General features: G+C 45.2%; 1 protein-coding gene across 5 annotated transcripts in view; it reads right to left on the reverse strand.

Moving 5' to 3' along the window:
- The window catches only part of LOC125447673 (ryanodine receptor 1-like), a 411,721-nt gene that overhangs the window by 45,745 nt on the left and 345,391 nt on the right, over window positions 1-20,585 (reverse strand). For 4 of the 5 annotated variants that reach the window (XM_059641019.1, XM_059641018.1, XM_059641017.1 and 1 more), the window contains 4 exons: window positions 20,435-20,515; window positions 16,383-16,471; window positions 15,899-16,027; window positions 5,838-5,942 (listed from right to left, as the gene is read on the reverse strand). In XM_059641019.1, the coding sequence (XP_059497002.1) occupies window positions 5,838-5,942; window positions 15,899-16,027; window positions 16,383-16,471; window positions 20,435-20,515 (404 nt within the window). Of the gene's footprint in view, window positions 1-1,933; window positions 1,964-4,756; window positions 4,787-5,837; window positions 5,943-15,898; window positions 16,028-16,382; window positions 16,472-20,434; window positions 20,516-20,585 lie in introns of all 5 variants that reach the window. The other variant, XM_059641015.1, reaches the window with a different exon arrangement.

Raw genomic sequence — 20,585 nt, forward strand, 5'->3', positions numbered from 1 at the left:
TCACCCTTTCTTTGAAAGATACTTTAAGAAGTACCCTGATTGCAAAAAAAAAACCATGTCAATAATGACGCCTGGTGTTTCAGGCAATTGTTGAATGTTCTCAATGCAAATGGGTCACATTAGTTCATAAACAGGCAGTGAATCATAGCCCAACCATGAATTTCCATAGCATCAGTCAAGTGTTTGGACGCACCCAGGGTAACGATCATCATCACAATGTAAAACTGGCTTCCGGCCACTGCGTTTTAGCTAAAGGCCAGATACTATGAGCTGACACAATGCAGAGATTTGGTGACAGGTGCGGTACAGCCTCTTGTACACACTGCACCTCACTGAAAAACAGATAAATGACACCTGCATTACTTGCAGTGTCTTGAGTATTAGTATCCATCCCTAACAGTGGACTTTTGCTTCTTCTCCTCTGTGCCCATGCCATTATGTACAACTTCCAGCTTTGAATACATCTCAAACAGCAATTCCTCTATAGTATTTTATCAGCAAGAATTTAATATCATGCAGCCTAATTTTGAACATTCAAGACCATTTCAATCGATAGCAAAATTGGGAATTCTTCAAACTTTTGTGCAGGAGGTAAATATAGCTGAAGAAAAGGACATGGCAATCTCATTTCACAGCTTGTATTGGAGAGTCAAGCAGGCTAGAAACCACAGTCAAGACTGGTAGGAAATACAGCTCGAGTCATAATTCAGAGATATTTTTAGATGTGCAGTAATTTATTGTCTTGCTCACATATGGAAGAAAAATCTCAATATGCACTCAAATATTACAGCACTACCTCTTCGTGCATAAGTTGGTCATTTTGAAGTTTGTAAGGTGTGACTGTCGAAATGTCACAAAGATTAGGTCAGGGGCTCAATGATTTACAATCTAAATCAATGGCTTGGCTGAACAAACAGAGAGAAAAGTAACTACATTCACTGACGATACAAAGTTAGATGGAAAGGCAAGCTGCAGGACGGACAGAGAGATACAGGCGAAATGCGTGAGCAGGCAACAAGATGCTGCATAAAATGGAGAGATGTGAAACATTTCAATTTGGTCGTAAGAATGGAAAGTCAGAATTTTTTTTCAGAAAAGAGCTTTAAAATATGTTGTTCAGATAGACTTGAGTATTCCTGTACAGTGAACATAAAGCTGGCATAGAGATACAGCAGCAACTCAGAAAGCAAATTGCCATGTTGGGCTTTATTGTAAGGTGATAGGAATAAAGGAATAAATAAGTCTTGGTGCAAATGTACAGGGCTTCAATGAGATCACCTTGGAGGTGGTGCTGTAGAGGTTCATTAAATTGGTCCTTGGGCTGAGCAGATTGTCCTTTGTGATAGGGTGAGTAAACGGGGCACAAATTCTCTGGACTGTTTAGAGAAATGTCAAGTAATCTAATTTAAACATACAAGATTCAGAAGGATATCATGGAGGAGAAAGTGACAGGCTGTTTCCCCCTGGCTAGGCAATCTAGAACTTGGGTGCTCAATCTTAGAATCACTTAAGACTGAGACGAGAAAAAAACACTACAAAGATTTATGAATCTTTGGAATTCTCTAGTCCTTGTAGGTTATGGATGCTTAACCACTGAATAAATTTAAAGACTGGGTTAGGCAAATTTTTGGTTTGCCCGGAAATTAAAAGATTGAAGAGTGGGTGATAAAGTGGAGTTGAAGCTGAGAATTAACCATAATCATATAGAATGGTAAAGTAGGCTCGATAGACCATATGGTCTACCCCTGCTCCAACTTCTTACATTGAACAACTTCTTTAACATAACAAATCTTCAGACATTTTGTTTTCCTTTATTTTAAATGTTCTTGAAACTACTGTGCTAAATTAAAATATCCTGTAGTTAAAAACATAATCATGGGCAGATTGGCTTTGGTGAAGACACGTAATTTAGTAACTAATATTTAAAACGTACCTCATGCCGTGTTTTAATCCAAAAATGTTCCTTTTTTGCATGATAACAAATAATAAATATTACACATTAAAATGGCATCAAACCTGAGGTTATACAATGACCTTCGCTTTTATACTGTTCATGGTGAAATAATACGGCCTAGTCCCTCTTTATAAGTCACTGAATTTTCAAAACTTAAGCACATGGAGATTTTATACATAAAACAAAGCCATTAAATCTTCTGAAGCGACAATGTAATCTACATGAAGGCCTTTGCAGGCACTTTTGGAAGGCTTATTAAGACTTCAATGCAATATTGAAAGCAAGTTTGAACTTGTAAATAAAAACACTCAAATCTTGTTACATGTTACTCTCCCACCATTTGAAGCAGTACTATCATTATTAACACTTAAGATGAGTGGCTGTTATACCATATGATGGTGTGCCTCCTGTCCAGTCTACCTTCTCTACCTGGTAAAGTGAATAAAATGAGAATATCTACACATGACACTGCCAAGAAGTAATGGTGTTGGGGGAAGCGCCTCTTTCAACAACCTGTCTAAATATATAAAAAACAAGAGGGACACGTGAAATAGAGAAGTCTGTATGAGGTATAATCTCAATGATAATATGTATCCACTTCGTAAAATCTTTACTTTTATTTGGTAGATTGTAAGTGTATGGCAAACAAACGAAGCTCATGGCTCTTTTAGAACTACATATGCTTCTCTACAGGAAATACTGTTGTAGCCTGGCTCCTCACAGATGGAAATCAATTTGAAATCATTCATCTGATGTGAACTCCCACTTTTTAAAGTGATTGCTGTGAAAATCCTCAGAAAAGTTACATCTTGTAAAATGAGGTGTAACTGGATTCCTTGTGATTACTCTGTCACAACTGAATACTTATGAGCAATCTTTCTAGCCCAGAGAGTCTAAATTTTGTTTGTGGAATGTCAAATTTACCCATTTGATGCTAAAAATTACATAGAAAGTTTCTTATATTTCAGCTTCGCCCTTAATCCAAAAGATGCTTCACACAAATGAAAATAAAAAGCACAACAAATGAAGAATCAAAGGCATTGTTAACTCTCAAAATAAACAATCGTTTTAAGTGACAGGGAAATATAATTTTTTGATTTTTGAAAGAAGTTGCAACGCACAAATGGAGATTTTCTGATCATGTGAAAGATTGGCTTCAGCTGTATGACCACTAGCAAAGTGCTTATGGAACCAACAAGGGGTCTAAATTTAGGACTTTGGTTATGGGCAAACACAACAGGCTGCAACCTTACAGCACTAGGTTGTTGGTTCATTTGCCAGCATAGTTTGATTTAAAATTATTCCGGACATAATCACAAAAACGAAGTCTTAAATGTAATTAACACTCTTCCTATAAAATGGAATACCTGATAAGTTCTTAAATTATGCAGATATGTTAATACGATTGTTAATGTAAAGATTGGCAAATGCATTACCTGGAAGCAAAATTATACATTGGAGCAAGTAGAAGATACATAAATAATGTAAATAGTCACTCCTCTTGTGTGTTAGAGATAAAAGCAATTGTGCAGTTAACGTATCAGCTTGATAGCCTAAAAATTATGGTGCTTGCTCCATAACAAAATGGTTGTGAGTTTTAGTTCCAGGACTGCCCCATATTCATACTTGGCTACAACAATATTGGTGAAATGCAAAAATGTCAACATCACAAATGTTCTCCCTGCTGTCTAATCATGGAATAACGTCAACAGTACAGGTGATCAAGACTGTTTTACACTCCTGGCAGAAGATAATAAATGTATAGCAAGTGAGTGGTGAGCAAAATTAGGCATAACATAAATGATCTAATAAACTGCAATATTTCATTACTATGTTTATGAGTGAAACTTTCAGAGAACAGAAACTACACCATTCCCACATCCATTTCATACTTGTTTATCTATATTAAGCAATCTGCTAAAAGGGATACTCCGATACAAAAACAAATTAAAATTTTGCTGTCAATGAAACCTTGTTAAAAGCAAAAGGAATAAATACACCTTAAAAAGAATGTCAAATGATTTATTTTACAGTCCTAATCTGTTTATGTGACATATTTGGCAGTATTTTAATCCAGATTATGTGAAATCATGTCATTTGTGAATTTTTGCTTTGCAGTATCGTATTGACCAGGAAGACTTTGGTCGTTTCTAGTGAGGAAGAGTGGAGTTCAGAGAATCACAGAATCCCTGCTGTGTGGAAACAGGCCATTTGGCCCAACAAGTCCACACTGATTCTGAACAGCATTCCACCCAGAGTCATCCCTTACCCCATCCCTGCATTTCCCATGGCTAATCCATCTAACCTATGGGCAATTTAGCATGGCCAATTTACCTAATCAGCACATCCTTGGATGGTGGGAGGAATCTGGAGCACCTGGAGGAAACCCACACAGGCTGGAATGGAACCTAGGTCCCTGACACTGCAAGGCAGCAATGCCACTGTACTGCCCATGCTGAAGTAAGAACACTGAACTTTACAGCTTTCCATTCAGGCTGAAAAATCACATTAAAGAAACATTCTAATACAGTACACTGTTAAGAGCAAAGTCCCAATTTTTGAAATGGATGCTTGATGTGCATCTTCTGTCCCTTGTGTTTTGTGACAGAGGCCACTCAAATCCAGTTTAAATAAATTGCTTAAATTTAACAGTGGCTTGAAATTTCTGATAGAAAGCAAAAGCCTGATGTACCACTGAAACACGAAACTACAGAGGTATGTGCCCAAATGAAAAATTAAAATGACAGCATATATGGCAAACAACTTGCATGAGATGGCAGGTGCGGTACACAAAATTCTTACGCTATTTCTGGATCCTCGATTATCAGGCATCTGTTATTCATCAGAATAAAAATGATATTTAGACACTCTGTGGGAAATTGAGTAAATTAATTCATCTTCCCTACAGTTTTCCTTTAAAGGTAAACAATCTTTCATCCAAACATACTACTGCTAGAGAAACAAATCCTTCATGTTTTCAAGTGAACTGTAAATATTTCTGTAATTGGCACTTAGGTACTCTCGAAGAAATGCTTCTGACATTACTACTGCAGTATTTATTCAGACATTCTTTGACAAGTAAATGATGACATCCTATGTAACTTCATAATTTATAGTTTAGCATTCACTTAACAACCTTGTAAGAAAATTGTCACAACATATTACTAATAAAAATCCAGGTGTAACAATTGCAGTTCTCAAGAAGAGTCATATTGGAATCAAAATGTTAACTCTGTTTCTCTCTCCACACATGCTGCCAGACCTAAGTTTCTCCAGCATTCTCTCATTTAATTTCAGATTTCCAGCATCTGCAATATTGTGCTTTTACAACAATGGTAGTGTTAAATTCATAAACAGACACTGATGATGTTAGTTCATGATTCTTTATAGAGCAAATTCCAGGTAATTAAAGCGTTTTTCTAATTTAGGGCTGAGTAGCTAAGTAAAGAAATAAATACAATAGAATTTTTGATCATACTGCGGAAGATCAACTCCAAGCAAGATGGCAAATAGTAACCTATGATAATCAAAATTTATTGAAACTGTTTCTTCCAATTCGCATGCCAATATGTCAAATTATTTTAATTGCAGACTTGAATTAAGAAAGAACCCATGAATATCTGATTCAGGTTAGAAATACTGTTGAAACTGACTTTGTACTATAGGATGCTAATCTACTTTTACAGAAGAGTACCTCATCTTGACAATTTGGGTTGCAACTTGACTGACATCTGGATGTTTATAAAAATTGCTTTAACATACTGAATTGCTCCACTCCCTTTGTAATAATGAACAATATTATATGGAATGAAACAATGACATTCAGATAAATGGTGTGAAAAAGAGTGAAGTAAGTCTCTTGTCATTGGAATAACCCACTTACCTGTGCGAGTTTCATCATCATGTGTGCAAAGATATGAAGAAAACCAACAACTGCATCCCACAATCTACTATGAGCCAGGCTCTGCTGGTTACCTGTGCATGGACCCTGCAACAGAGTTTGTAGTGACATTATTCAAACCAAATCCCAATACAGCGCTTGGTCTGCCTTGGTACGTCAGCAAAATAACAAATAAATTATACAAAAAGATTCATATCAAATATTTTTAAAATAAGGAACATGAGGTTCTTTATGAACAACCAACAACTCACAAAAGGCATGTGCTTTCTGAAGTAATAAGGGTAAAGGAGGAAAATTGATGGACTTTTTCTTTTTAAAATAAATTCAGTGAATAATTGTGCACATAAATTTTTGAAGTGTTTTACATGTTGTTGCTAAAATAAAGGCACATAATTAAAGCGAGACATGAGGTATGACAGTGATATTGCCTGCAGGTTTGAAAATAAAAGCAGAAATTGTGGGAACTGCAGATGCTGGAGAATCCAAGATAACAAAGTGTGAGGCTGGATGAACACAGCAGGTCAAGCGGCACCTCAGGAGCACAAAAGCTGATGTTTCAGGCCTAGGCCCTTCATCAGAGAGGGGGATGGGGAGAGGGTTCAGGAATAAGTAGGGAGAGAGGGGGAGGCGGACCGAAGATGGAGAGTAAAGAAGATAGGTGGAGAGGAGAGTATAGGTGGGGAGGTAGAGAGGGGATAGGTCAGTCCAGGGAAGATGGACAGGTCAAGGAGGTGGGATGAGGTTAGTAGGTAGGAAATGGAGGTACGGCTTGAGGTTGGAGGAAGGGATGGTGAGAGGAAGAACAGGTTACGGAGGCGGAGACAGGCTGGGCTGGTTTTGGGATGCAGTGGGGAGAGGGGACGAGCTGGGCTGGTTTTGGGATGCAGTGGGGGAAGGGGAGATTTTGAAGCTGGTGAAATCCACATTGATATCATTGGGCTGCAGGGTTCCCAAGCGGAATATTAGTTGCTGTTCATGCAACCTTCGGGTGGCATCATTGTGGCACTGCAGGAGGCCCATGATGGACATGTCGTCTGAGGAATGGGAGGGGGAGAAAAAAATGGTTCGCAACTGGGAGGTGCAGTTGTTTATTGCCAACCAAGTGGAGGTGTTCTGCAAAGTGGTCCCCAAGCCTCCGCTTGGTTTCCCCAATGCAGAGGAAGCCACACTGGGTACAATGGATACAGTATACCACATTGGTAGATGTGCAGGTGAACATCTGCTTAATATGGAAAGTCATCTTGGGGCCTGGGATGAGGGTGAGGGAGGAGGTGTGGGGGCAAGTCTAGCATTTCCTGCGGTTGCTGGATGTGGTGGGGTTGGAGGGGAGTGTGGAGCGGACAAGGGAGTCACGGAGAGAGTGGTCTCTCCGGAAGGCAGGCAAGGGTGGGGATGGAAAAATGTCTTGGGTGGTGGGGTCGGATTGTAGATGGCGGAAGTGTCGGAGGATGATGTGTTGTATCCAGAGGTTGGTGGGGTGGTACGTGAGAACGAGGGGGATCCTCTTGGGGTGGTTGTGGCGGGGGTAGGGTGTGAGGGATGTGTTACAGGAAATGCGGGAGATGCGGTCAAGGGCGTTCTCGGCCACTGCGAGGGGCAAGATGCCATCCTTGAAGAACGGGGACATCTGGGATTTGCGGGAGTGGAATGCCTCATCCTGGGAGCAGATGCGGCGGAGGCGGAGGAATTGGGAATAGGGGATGGAATTTTTGCAGGAGGGTGGGTGGGAGGAGGTGTATTCTAGGTAGCTCTGGGAGTAGGTGGGCTTGAAATGGACATCAGTTTCTAGCTGGTTACCTGAGGTGGAGACTGAGAGGTCCAGGAAGGTGAGGAATGTGTTGGAGATGGCCCAGGTGAACTTGAGGTTGGGGTGGAAGGTGTTGGTGAAGTGGACGAACTGTTCGAGCTCCTCTGGGGAGCAAGAGGCGCCGCCGATACAGTCATCAATGTAGAAGAGGAAGAGGTGGGGTTTGGGGCCTGTGTAGGTGCGGAAGAGGGACTGTTACACGTAACCTACATAGAGGCAGGCATAGCTTGGGCCCATGTGGGTACCCATGGCCACCCCCTTTGTCTGTAGGAAGTGGGAGGAATTGAAAGAGAAGTTGAGGGTGAGGACGAGTTCGGCTAGGCGGATGAGGGTTTCAGTGGAGGGGGACTGGTCGAGCCTGCGGGACAGGAAGAAGCAGAGGGCCTTGAGGCCATCTGCATGAGGAATATGGGTGTATCGGGACTGGACGTGAAAATGAGGTGTTGGGGGCCAGGGAATTGGAAGTTCTGGAGGAGGTGGAGGGCGTGGGTGGTGTCACAGACGTAGGTAGGGAGTTCCTTGACCAAAGGGGAGAAAATGGAGTCCAGATAGGTGGACCGGAGTTTGGTGGGGCAGGAACAGGCTGAGACAATGTGTCGACCAGGGCAGGCAGGTTTGTGGATTTTGGGAAGGAGATAGACACGGGCCATTCGGGGTTGGGGAACAATAAGGTTGGAGGTCCCCTGAGGAGATGAGGTCATGGATGGTGTTGGAGATGATGGTTTGGTGCTCAGGTGTGGGGTCATGATCAAGGGGGCGGTAGGAGAAGATGTCGGAGAGTTGGCATTTGGCCTCTGCGATGTAGAGGTCAGTGCGCCATACTACCACTCTGCCTCCCTTGTCTGCGGGTTTGATGGTGAGGTTGGGGTTGGAACGGAGGGCTGCCCGTTCTGCGGGGGAGAGATTCGAGTGGGTGAGAGGGGTGGAGAGGTTGAGGCAGTTAATGTCTCAATGATAGTTGGAGATGAAGAGGTTGAGGGAGGGTAGGAGGCCTGGGGGTGGTGTCCAGGAGGAGGACTTGTGGTGGAAGTAGGTGAAGGGGTCAGTGGAGGGAGGGTTAGGCTCCCAGTTAAAGAAGTAAGCGTGGAGGCGAAGGCGGCGGTAAAACTGCTCTATGCCCAAACGTGACTGGTATTCGTTGATGTGTGGGTGGAGGGGGACAAAGGTAGTCCCCCTGCTTCGGACTCACCGTTCGTCCTCAGTCAGGGGTAGGTCTGGGGGGATGGTGAAGATTCGGCAAGGCTCAGCGTGGCTGTCTTCTCTGGGGTTGCTGGCTGTGGAGGTTGTGGGCAGAGTGATGAGGTCGTCGGCTGTGGGCGGGGTTCCATTAGCGTCGGCTGTGGGCGGGGTTCCATCGGCAGCAGCTGTGGGTGGGGTGCGGCTGTCTTGGGTGGTGGGCGGAGTTCTGTCAGAGGTGGGCGGAGTGCCGCTGTCTTCGGTGCGGTTGTGGGCGGAGCGATTAGGTCGCCGACTGTGGGCGAGGTTCCGTTGGCAGCAACCCCAGAGAAGACAGCCACACTGAGCCTTGCCGAATCTTCAACATCCCCCCAGACCTCCCACTGACTGAGGATGAACAGTCAGTCCTCAGCAAGGGCCTCAGCTTGTCTCCCTCCACCCACACATCAACGAATACCAGTCACACATCGAGCAGTTTTTCCGCCGCCTTCGCCTCCACGCTTACTTCTTTAACAGGGAGCCTAACCCTCCCTCCACAGACCCCTTCACCCACTTCCACCACAAGTCCTCCTCCTGGACACCACCCCCAGGCCTCCTACCCTCCCCTGACCTCTTCATCTCCAACTGCCGTCGAGACATTAACCGCCTCAACCTCTCCACGCCTCTCACCCACTTGAACCTCCACCCGCAGCCCGGGCAGCCCTCAGCTCCAACCCCAACCTCACCATCAAACCCGCAGACAATGGAGGTGCAGTGGTAGTGTGGCGCACTGACCTCTACATCGCAGAGGCCAGATGCCAACTCTCCAACATCTCCTCCTACCGCCCCCTTGATCATGACCCCACCCCCGAGCACCAAACCATCATCTCCAATACCATCCATGACCTCATCACCTCAGGGGACCACCCACCCACAGCCTGCAACCTTATTGTACCCCAACCCTGCACGGCCCGTTTCTGTCTCCTTCCCAAAATCCACAAACATGCCTGCCCTGGTCGACCCATTGTCTCAGCCTGTTCCCTCCCCACTAAACTCATCTCCACCTATCTGGACTCCATTTTTGCCCCTTTGGTCAAGGAAATCCCTACCTACGTCCGTGATACCACCCACGCCCACCACCTCCTCCAGAACTTCCACACCTACACTCCTCTTCCGCACCTACACATGGCCCAAGCCCCACCTCTTTCTCCGTTACATTGATGACTGTATCGGCACCGCCTCTTGCTCCCCAGAGGTGCTTGAACAGTTCATCCACTTCAGCAATACCTTTCACCCCAACCTCAAGTTCACCTGGGCCATCTCAGGCACATCCCTCACCTTCCTGGACCTCTCAGTCTCCATCTCAGGTAACCAGCTAGAAACTGATGTCCATTTCAAGCCCACTCACTCCCAGAGCTACCTAGAATACACCTCCTCCCACCCACCCTCCTGCAAAAATTCCATCCTCTATTCCCAATCCCTCCACCTCCGCCGCATCTGCTCCCAGGACGAGGCATTCCACTCCCGCACATCCCAGATGTTCACGTTCTTCAAGGACCGCAAATTTCCCCCCGCAGTGATCGAGAACGCCCTTGACCGCGTCTCCCGCAACACATCCCTCACACCCTGCCCCCGCCACAACCGCCCCAAGAGGATCCCCCTCGTTCTCACGTACAACCCCACCAACCTCCGGATACAACACATCATCCTCCGACACTTCCGCCATCTACAATCCGACCCCACACCCAAGACATTTTTCCATCCCCACCCTTGCCTGCCTTCCGGAGAGACCACTCTCCCACACCTCCTCCCTCACCCCAATCCCAGGCCCCAAGATGACTTTTCATATTAATCAGATGTTCACCTGCACATCTACCAATGTGGTATACTGTATCCATTGTACCTGGTGTGGCTTCCTCTACATTAGGTAAACCAAGTGGAGGCTTGGGGACTGCTTTGCAGAACACCTCCACTTGATTTGCAATAAACAACTGCACCTCCCAGTCGCGAACCATTTTAACTCCCCCTCCCATTCCTCAGACGACATGTCCATCATGGGCCTCCTGCAGTGCCATAATGATGCCACCCGAAGGTTGCAGGAACAGCAACTCATATTCCGCTTGGGAACCCTGCAGCCCAATGGTATCAATGTGGACTTCACCAGCTTCAGAATCTCCCCTTCCCCCACTGCATCCCAAAACCAGCCCAGCTCGTCCCCTCCCCGACTGCATCCCAAAACCAGCCCAGCATGTCCCCGCCTCCCTAACCTGTTCTTCCTCTCACCATCCTTTCCTCCCACCTCAAGCTGCACCTCCATGTCCTACCTACTAACCTCATCCCGCCTCCTTGACCTGTCCATCTTCCCTGGACTGATCTATCCCCTCTCTACCTCCCCACCTATACTCTCCTCGCCACCTATCTTCTTTTCTCTCCATCTTCGGTCCTCCTCCCCCTCTCTCCCTATTTATGCCAGAACCTTCTCTCCATCCCCCTCTCTGATGAAGGGTCTCGGCCTGAAACACCAGCTTTTGTGCTCCTGAGATGCTGCTTAGCCTGCTGAGTTCATCCAGCTTCACACTTTGTATGCTTGAAAATAAAAGCATACTGGTTAATAAATACTGTCTAGATTGGAAAGATGCAAACAGTCATGTCGCATGAGAGTTAGTATTAAGACCATTGAAGGTGGATCTGGACTCAGGTAATATAGGCATAAGATTAAAAGTCAGATATAAAGTTGTCCAGATGGCTAGAAAATAAATGCTAGATCAAATCAATTAAGAAAGATGAAATATCCCATATATTTTGGGATTATGAACTGGATGCAGACTTTTATCAAAAGGCAAAATTTAAATGCAGATTACTTTGGAATTTAGATAAGCAATTCTTTAAAAAATGGAGTCAGAAATTGATATATCTGAAAGTAACTGCAATTATAAGGTTTATCAATGATAACATATTTATATTGTACAAGATCCAAAGTGCTTGATTACAAATGTTATCAAATGAAATACGACACACAGCTACATAATGATATTGGGACAGAAACAAAAAGTTGGTCAAAAAAATTTTAAGGCACATCATAAAGGTAAAAATATGGATGGAGACAGGAGACGTTTTGGAACGAAATTCAAGACAGAGAGCTAAAGGCATGATACCAAAGGCAGTTTGATTAAACATGTGGTTGTGTAAGAGAAGATGAGCTCATAGATCTTGGAGGATTGCAGGGATGGAGGAGGGGAGGCTACAGGAATGGAGAAGTGATGTCATGGAAAGATTTAAAAATGAGGAGAGAATTTTAAAATTGAGGTGCAAAACCAAAAGGAGCTGATGTAAAGGTGTAGAGCTGGATGAACACAGCAGGCCAAGAAGCATCAGAGGAGCAGGAAGCCTGACATAGTGTGCCTAGACACTTCTTCAGAAATGGGGGAGGGGAAGGGGGTTCTGAAAGAAATAGGGAGAGAGGGGGAGGCAGATAGAAAATGGATAGAAAGAAAGATAGATGGAGAGGAGAAAGAGGTCAAAGAGGCGGGGATGGAGCCAGTAAAGATGAGTGGAGGTGTGGAGTTAGGGAGGAGATAGGTCAGTCCAGGGTGGACAGACAGGTCAAGGGGGCGAGATGAGGTTAGTAGGTAGGAGATAGAGTGGGGGGCTTGAGGTGGGAGGAAGAACAGGTTAGGGAGGCGAGGACGAGCTGGGCTGGTTTTGGGATGCAGTGAGGGGAGGGGAGATTTTGAAGCTTGTGAAGTCCACATTGATACCATTGACGGGCAGGGTTCCCAAGCAGAATATGAATTGCTATTCCTGCAACCTTTGGGTGGCATCATTGTGGCACTGCAGGAAGTCCAGGATGGACATGTCATCTGACGAATGGGAGGGGGGAGTTGAAATGGTTCGTGACTGGGAGGTGCAGTTGTTTAGTGTGAACCGAGTATAGGTGTTCTGCAAAGTGGTCCCCAAGCCTTTGCTTGGTTTCCCCGATGTAGAGGAAGCCACAACGGGAACAGCGGATGCAGGTGAACATCTGCTTGATGTAGAAAGTCTTCTTGGGGCCTGGGATGGGGGTGAGGGGGAGGTTCAGGGGCAGGTTTAGCACTTCCTGTGGCTGCAGGGAAAAGTGCCGGGTGTGGTGGGGCTGGAGGGGAGTGTGGTGCGGACAAGGGAGTCAGGGAGAGAGTGGTCTCTCCGGACAGCAGACAAGGGTGGGGAGGGAAAAATGTCTTTGGTGGTTCGGTCGGATTGTAGATGGCGGAAGTGTCGGAGGATGATGTGTTGGATCTGGAGGTTGGTGGGGTGGTACCTGAGGACGAGGGGGATTCTGTTTTGGTTGTTATTGTGGGGAGGAACAACTTCTCTTTCAATTCCTCCCACTTCCTACAGACAAAGGGGGTGACCATGGGTACCCGCGTGGGCCCAAGCTATGCCTGCCTCTTTGTAGGTTACGTGGAACAATCTGAATTCCGTAGCTACAGTGGCCCTAAACCCCATCTCTTCCTCCATTACATTGATGACTGTATTGGCGCCACCTCGCACTCCCACGAGGAGACTGAACAGTTCATCCACTTCACCAAAAGCTTCCACCCCAATCTTAAGTTCACCTGGACCATCTCTAATCCCTCTCTCTCTTTCCTGGACCTCTGTTTCCATCCCTGGCAACCGCATAGAAACCAATATCCATTTCAAGCCCACCGACTCCCACAGCTACCTGGAATACACCTCCTCCCACCCACCTTCCTGCAAAAATTCCATCCCCTATTCCCAATTCCTCCGCCTCCGCCGCATCTGTTCCCAGGATGAAGCTTTCCACTCCCGTACATCTCAGATGTCCTCGTTTTTCAAGGAACGCAACATCACCCCCCGCAACCCAAACCCAGTGGTCGAGAACGCCCTCGACCGTGTCTCCTGCATTTCCCACAACTCATCCCTCACACCCCCTCCCCACAATAACAACCAAAACAGAATCCCCCTCGTCCTCAAGTACCACCCCACCAACTTTTGGATCCAATGCATCATCCTCTGTCACTTCTGCGATCTGCAGTCCGACCCCACCACCAAAGACATTTTTCTCTCCCCACCTTTATCTGCATTCCGGAGGGACCATTCTCTCCGCAACTCCCTTGTCCGCTCCACACCCGGCACTTTCCCCTGCAACTGCAGGAAGTGTTACACCTGCCCCTACACCCATCCCCTCACCCCCATCCCAGGCCCCAGGAAGACTTTCCACATCAAGCAGATGATCGCCTGCACATCTGTTAATGTGGTATACTGCATCCGCTGTACCCGTTGTGGCCTTCTCTACATCTGAGAAACCAAGCGGAGGCTTGGAGACTGCTTTGCAGAACACCTCCGCTCGGTTCGCAACAAACAACTGCACCTCCCAGTCATGAACCATTTCAACTGTCCCTCTTATTCCTCAGACGACATGTCCATCCTGCCTCCTGCAGTGGCACCACGAGGCCATCTGAAGGTTGCAGGAACAGCACCTCCTATTCCGCTTGGGAACCCTGCATTGGGAACCAATGGTATCATTGTGGACTTCACAAGCTTCAAAATCTCCCCTCCCCCTACTGTATCCCAAAACCAGCCCAGCTCATCCCCGCCTCCCTAACCTGTTCTTCCTCCCACCCAAACCCTCCTCCCACCTCAAGCCGCACCCCCATCTCCTGCCTGTTAACCTCATCCCACCCCCTTGATCTGTCTGTCCTCCCTGGACTGACCTAACTCCCCATCTACACTCACCTTTACTGGCTCCATCGCCACCTCTTTGACCTGTCTGACTCCTCTCCACCTAGCTTCTCCTCTATCCACCTCCCACTCTCTCCCTATTTATTTCAGATGGGTCTGAAGAAGGGTCTAGGCCCGATACGTCAGCCTTTCTGCTCCTCTGGTGCTGCTTGGCCTGCTGTGTTCATTCAGCTCTACACCTTGTTAACTTAGATTCTCCAGCATCTGCAGTTCCTATTATCTCTGGAGCTGATGTAAACCAATGTGTTGGGAGTTAGGGGTTGGGTAACAGGGCTACCCTAAGAAGACATTACTGAATTAGATGTTTTATCTCTAAAATGGTCACCATTCTGAGACTAGCTTTCAATTCCAAAATTATTAACTGGCTATAAATTGCACTAGTTGCTATGTCAGATTTGACACCGTCTCTCCGAAGCATCAGCCATGATTAGGTGGCTGACATTACCACTATGCCACTGTAACCTTCAAAATCTTTCTTTCATAAATATTTTCACTGCATTGCCTTCCTTACTTCAGCCTAGTGGATACAAGCAGCATAATTTGGGGATCTCATATTTACAGACAGAAGATAGATGGGATCCATGCAGGAGACATTTGAACAGTCAAATTCAGAGTTAAAAAGGTATGGATATGAATTTCACAGGGGAGAATGGAACTGGACACTGTATTAAAAGGGGAAATTTAGAATGGATTAGATTAGTTTACTTACAGTGTGGAAACAGGCCCTTCAGCCCAGCAAGTCCACACTGCCCTTTGAAGCATTCCCACCCTGACCCATCCCCCTATAACCCACACACCCCTGAATGCTACGGGCAATTTAGTATGGCTGATCCACCTAACCTGCACATCTTTGGACTGTGGGAGGAAATCAGAGCACCCGGAGGAAACCCACGTAGACACGGGGAGAACGTGCAAGTTCCACACAGACAGTTGCCCGAGGCTGGAATCGAACCTGGGTCCCTGGAGCTGTGAGGCTGCAGTGCTAACCACTGAGCCACCGTGCCACCCCAAAAGGGGAAATGCGTGATCTTGATGAGAGAGCACACAGGTGGTTGAAAACTTACATTGGGGTCAAATGTGACAGTGAGGTTGCAAACAGTCTGGATCAAGTTCAACTTATACAGATCACCATCTAAGGCACAATTAAAATATTGTGCCCAAGTTTGAGTACCTGGATATCATCTGGATGCAATAGCAATGATATAAGAAGACTTAACAAGGATGATTGCAATGTTGAAAGACTTCACTATGAGAAGAGACTGCGATTTTACAGAGCACCAAATGTCAAGTTTAACTTCTAACAGAGACTGTAGTACGCTAATGGCTGACATTTCATTACCTGAATATATTCAGTAAGGCTGTTAAACACTTGTTTAGCTACTGCCATGGCCTTGGAGAAGTTCCTTTTTCCGGGTTCATCAACAACATCCTTCCCAGAGTAGTACCAATAGAAATCACTGATGGATTCCTAGGCCAGTCGGGAACAACAGGATCAGAACAGAATCATAAGAATTCGAAACAGCTCAATGTCATAAATATGAATTCCATTTTCTTATTTACTAACAGGAGGAAAATCTCCATTAAAGTGAAGGAATATATTTGCACTAATTGGTCCTCTCTACCATCAATACTGAAACTAATAGCTCTTCCTTTTTTGAGTTTATTCTTTTCACAGTTGTAACTATGCATGTTCACAGTGTTGTTGTTAAATATGCACATTAGATGAGACATATATACTACATTTCGTAGACTTAGATTGAAAAGACTATTAGAGTTTTATAAGACACATCAAGCATCAAATCTTTTTAAAAAAAAATTAGTACCTGTAGACGAAGCAGGTAGTCGACAGTGCAGATTATGATGTTGATAGTGGTAGTATTACCTGTCTGAGTTCGAAGGTAATTCTGGAAATCTGAAATGAAAATGCATTTTCAATGTTAGCATAGCTCTTCATTAAGAGTAGCATTTATTTCAGCTTCTTAGATTTGTGATGGCACTTTGAATTTTGCTTGGGCTTTACAGTAGTAAGAGAAATATTCACCACTTTCTAGTCAAAGCATTATAAGTAGAACACACAAAATAAAAACTACATTGCCCTGAATTGTAACAGGAACTAAAATATGACATAAAATAGCAAATACGAATTTAAAAGGACAGTTGTGTTCTTAATTCAAATAGACCCCTTATGGATGTTCTTATTTATGCATGGATAAACTGTAAATATATATCCATAATTGCTTGCTGCATCAGAATTAACTAAATTTTTAAACATTAAGACCCAGCAACTAACCGTAAACCACATTTGATGAGTTTTGACACAGGAACACAATTACACCTGGATAGAAGATAATAAAATGTGAAGCTGGATGAACACAGCAAGCCAAGCAGCATCTCAGGAGCACAAAAGCTGATGTTTCGGGCCTAGACCCTTCATCAGAGAGGGGGATGGGGTGAGGGTTCTGGAATAAATAGGGAGAGAGGGGGAGGCAGATTGAAGATGGATAGAGGAGAAGATAGGTGGAGAGAGACGGACAAGTTAAAGGGGCGGGGATGGAGCCTGTAGAGGTCAGTGTAGGTGGGGAGGTTGTGAGGGGACAGGTCAGTCCAGGGAAGATGGACAGGTCAAGGAGGTGGGATGAGGTAGTAGGTAGGAAATGGAGGTGCGACTTGAGGTGGGAGGAAGGGATGGGTGAGAGGAAGAACAGGTTAGGGAGGCAGAGACAGGTTGGACTGGTTTTGGGATGCTGCGGGGGGAGGGGAAGAGCTGGGCTGGTTGTGTGATGCAGTGGGGGCAGGGGACGAACTGGGCTGGTTTGGGGATGCGGTGGGGGATGGGGAGATTTTGAAGCTGGTGAAGTCCACATTGATACCATTGGGCTGCAGGGTTCCCAAGTGGAATATGAGTTGCTGTTCCTGCAACCTTCGGGTGGCATCATTGTGGCACTGCAGGAGGCCCATGATCGACATGTCATCTAAAGTATTGCGAACCAAGCGGAGGTGTTCTGCAAAGTGGTCCCCAAGCCTCCGCTTGGTTTCCCCAATGTAGAGGAAGCCACACCGGGTACAATGGATACAGTATACCACATTGGCAGATGTGCAGGTGAACCTCTGCTTAATATGGAAAGTCATCCTGGGGCCTGGGATAGGGTTGAGGGAGGAGGTGTGGGGGCAAGTGTAGCACTTCCTGCGGTTGCAGGGGAAGGTGCCGGGTGTGGTGGGCTGGAGGGCAGTGTGGAGCGAACAAGAGAGTCACGGAGCGGTCTCTCCAGAAAACAGACAAGGGTGGGGATGGAAAAATGTCTTGGGTGGTGGGGTCGGATTGTAGATGGCGGAAGTGTTGGAGGATGATGAGTTGTATCCAGAGGTTGGTGGGGTGTTGTGGGAGAACGAGGGGAATCCTCTTTGGGCGGCTGTGGCGGGGGCGGGGTGTGAGGGATGTGTTGTGGGAAATGCGGGAGACGCGGTCAAGGGTGTTCTTGACCACTGCCTCCCTAACCTGTTCTTCCTCTCACCCATCTCTTCCTCCCACCTCAAGCCACACCTCCATTTCCTACCTACTAACCTCATCCCACCTCCTTGACCTGCCCGTCTTCCCTGGACTGACCTATCCCCTCCCTACCTCCTCACCTATACTCTCCTCTCCACCTATCTTCTTTTCTCTCCATCTTCGGTCCGCCTCCCCCTCTCTCCCTATTTATTCCAGAACCCTCACCCCATCCCCCTCTCTGATGAAGGGTTTAGGCCCGAAATGTCAGCTTTTGTGCTCCTGAGATGCTGCTTGGCCTGCTGTGTTCATCCAGCTTCACACTTTATTATCTTGGATTCTCCAGCATCTGCAGTTCCCATTATCTCTGATACACCTGGATAGAATTATTGTTATTGCCCTATATACAATAACAGCATATCTTTTTTGGTAGTGCCTCAGGATTGAGGATAATTTTCTTTTGTTCTGGTATTATTAGTCCGGAGGTCACTAAGCAGTCCAATGCTGGATCTGCAAATTCCATTGGGGCAAGCGGACTTTGCTGAGATAGATGGGTGAGTTGCTCACATTTTCAGGTGCTCCTTCTGCTATTTGTAGTTACACTCCATCTGGGCCTGGCGGAGATGCTCAAAATGGTCATTGGTTTGTGACGCTTCATTGCCAAATTGGGAGGTTTTGGGCTTCAGAGTCTCACAAATTGCTGACGATATCACAGTTATTCAGGAAGGCTTTGAGGACATCCTTGAAGTGTTTCCTTCGCTCTCCTGGGTCGTAAGCAGAGTCGCGATACCAGGGATGTTGACCTGAGAGAGGACACTAATACTTGTGCACCTCTCCTGCCAATGGATTTGTATGATTTTGTAGGGGCATTACTGGTGATCTTTCTCAAGGGATCTGAAGTGGCCATATACTTTGCCCAATCTCTGATGCTTACACTGCTTCCCAGTAGAGTGAGCTTGATGTCTGGTTTGTGATGCTTGTCATTAAGTACGCTGTTCTTCTGATGGTCAAAGACCGCACTGGCACATAGGAAGTGATGCTGAAATTAAATTTCAATGTCGATATCTGCTCTGGCTAATAGGACATTACCAAGACATGGGAATTATCCACAACGTCAAAAACCTCTGTGTCCTAACAAATACAGTTTTGGTGATAGGTGTATAGAACATTTAAATGCCACACACAGAAGAATTCTAACACACTACATAGTGGCATTGGAAATGTTAACGTCAAGGATGAAATGCCATCAACTATATTGTTTTGGTCCTCAAACTCACTCAGTTTAGTTGCATACCGAACTCCACTAATCTCTTTGTTTTTACCACTGGATTGTCTAAATGTTCAGCGATGTAAAGTACTCTGTTTAAATTTATGTTTCAATGATTTCAATTCATGTCATACTGGCCTGACTTACCTTGAAGTAATAGTGTGGGTTTCTTGTATCTGTAACATTTATCAGGTTTATTCTTTCAATGTTATGTAATAACTTAGCATTCTTCCATGACTGCAGACTACAAATATTCTTATTTGCTCAGTGGCTTTATGCTTCTGGTCTTCATTGTTAATGAATCGATTGGATAAATTACGCAGGGTGAGGTTGTGGGTAAGTTACACAAAATAATTTGCATTTAGTTCTTTTTATTCAATGTATTTAGTTTCAAGAACATTAACATAGCATATGCACGTTGTTTATTTCACATGTATTTGTGTAACTGTTCTAACTTATTTCCTGCAACAACCTCACTGGTTTTACAGGCTGCTAAAGTTCTTAAATGACTCAGACAGCAGACTTGTTAATATATGCTGACACACCCCGATATACACTGGAATTTTAATAGGATCTTGAGTAGTATACACATTTGTGCCCTTCACTCACTAAAATGTGTTGGGGAAGAAAAAGCCCTAGAAATTAAACTTTAGCTTATTTAATCAACCTCTTCAGACATGTTACAACACACTTCCAGGGCAGGTGGGACTGGAACTTAGGCCTCTTAGCCCAATGCTAGGGTCTGGGTGTATGAAAACAATTTTTAAACTTAGCTTTACTGCATTAGGAGCAGTAGGTCGATTGTATAAGGCACACATTCTCAACCCTGCCAAATGCTCCATGTGCAAGCCATCCATTCTTCATTGGCCTGCATCTGCTTGCATTTCAGAAGCAAGAAGTTGTTCAGAGTTAAACAAAACCAACAGGCTCCCCCAGAGAGCTGTGTTCGCAGCCATGAGTCTTTCAATACCCTGCACCCAGCTAAAACTCTCCCACTTGTGTCGGACTTTACTCAGTTGCCTCAACCTCATAGTAATGAATTACTGATTTATACTTAATAGTTTGTATATTAAATTATTTTCTGAAAAGGGCAATTATAATATAGAAGCACAATTATTATATACCATTGTTGTGTCCTTCACAGAGCAACTGTAGGAACCTGAAAAGATCTTGTGTAAATTCATCGTCTGACATCACCTTCTCACCTACACAGAAAGATAAATTATTATCATGCAGCAAAAACAGAGTTCAGAACAGCACAAAATAAATTAGTAC

Source organism: Stegostoma tigrinum, chromosome 39 (assembly GCF_030684315.1).
Source record: "Stegostoma tigrinum isolate sSteTig4 chromosome 39, sSteTig4.hap1, whole genome shotgun sequence".
Classification (NCBI taxonomy): domain Eukaryota; kingdom Metazoa; phylum Chordata; class Chondrichthyes; order Orectolobiformes; family Stegostomatidae; genus Stegostoma; species Stegostoma tigrinum.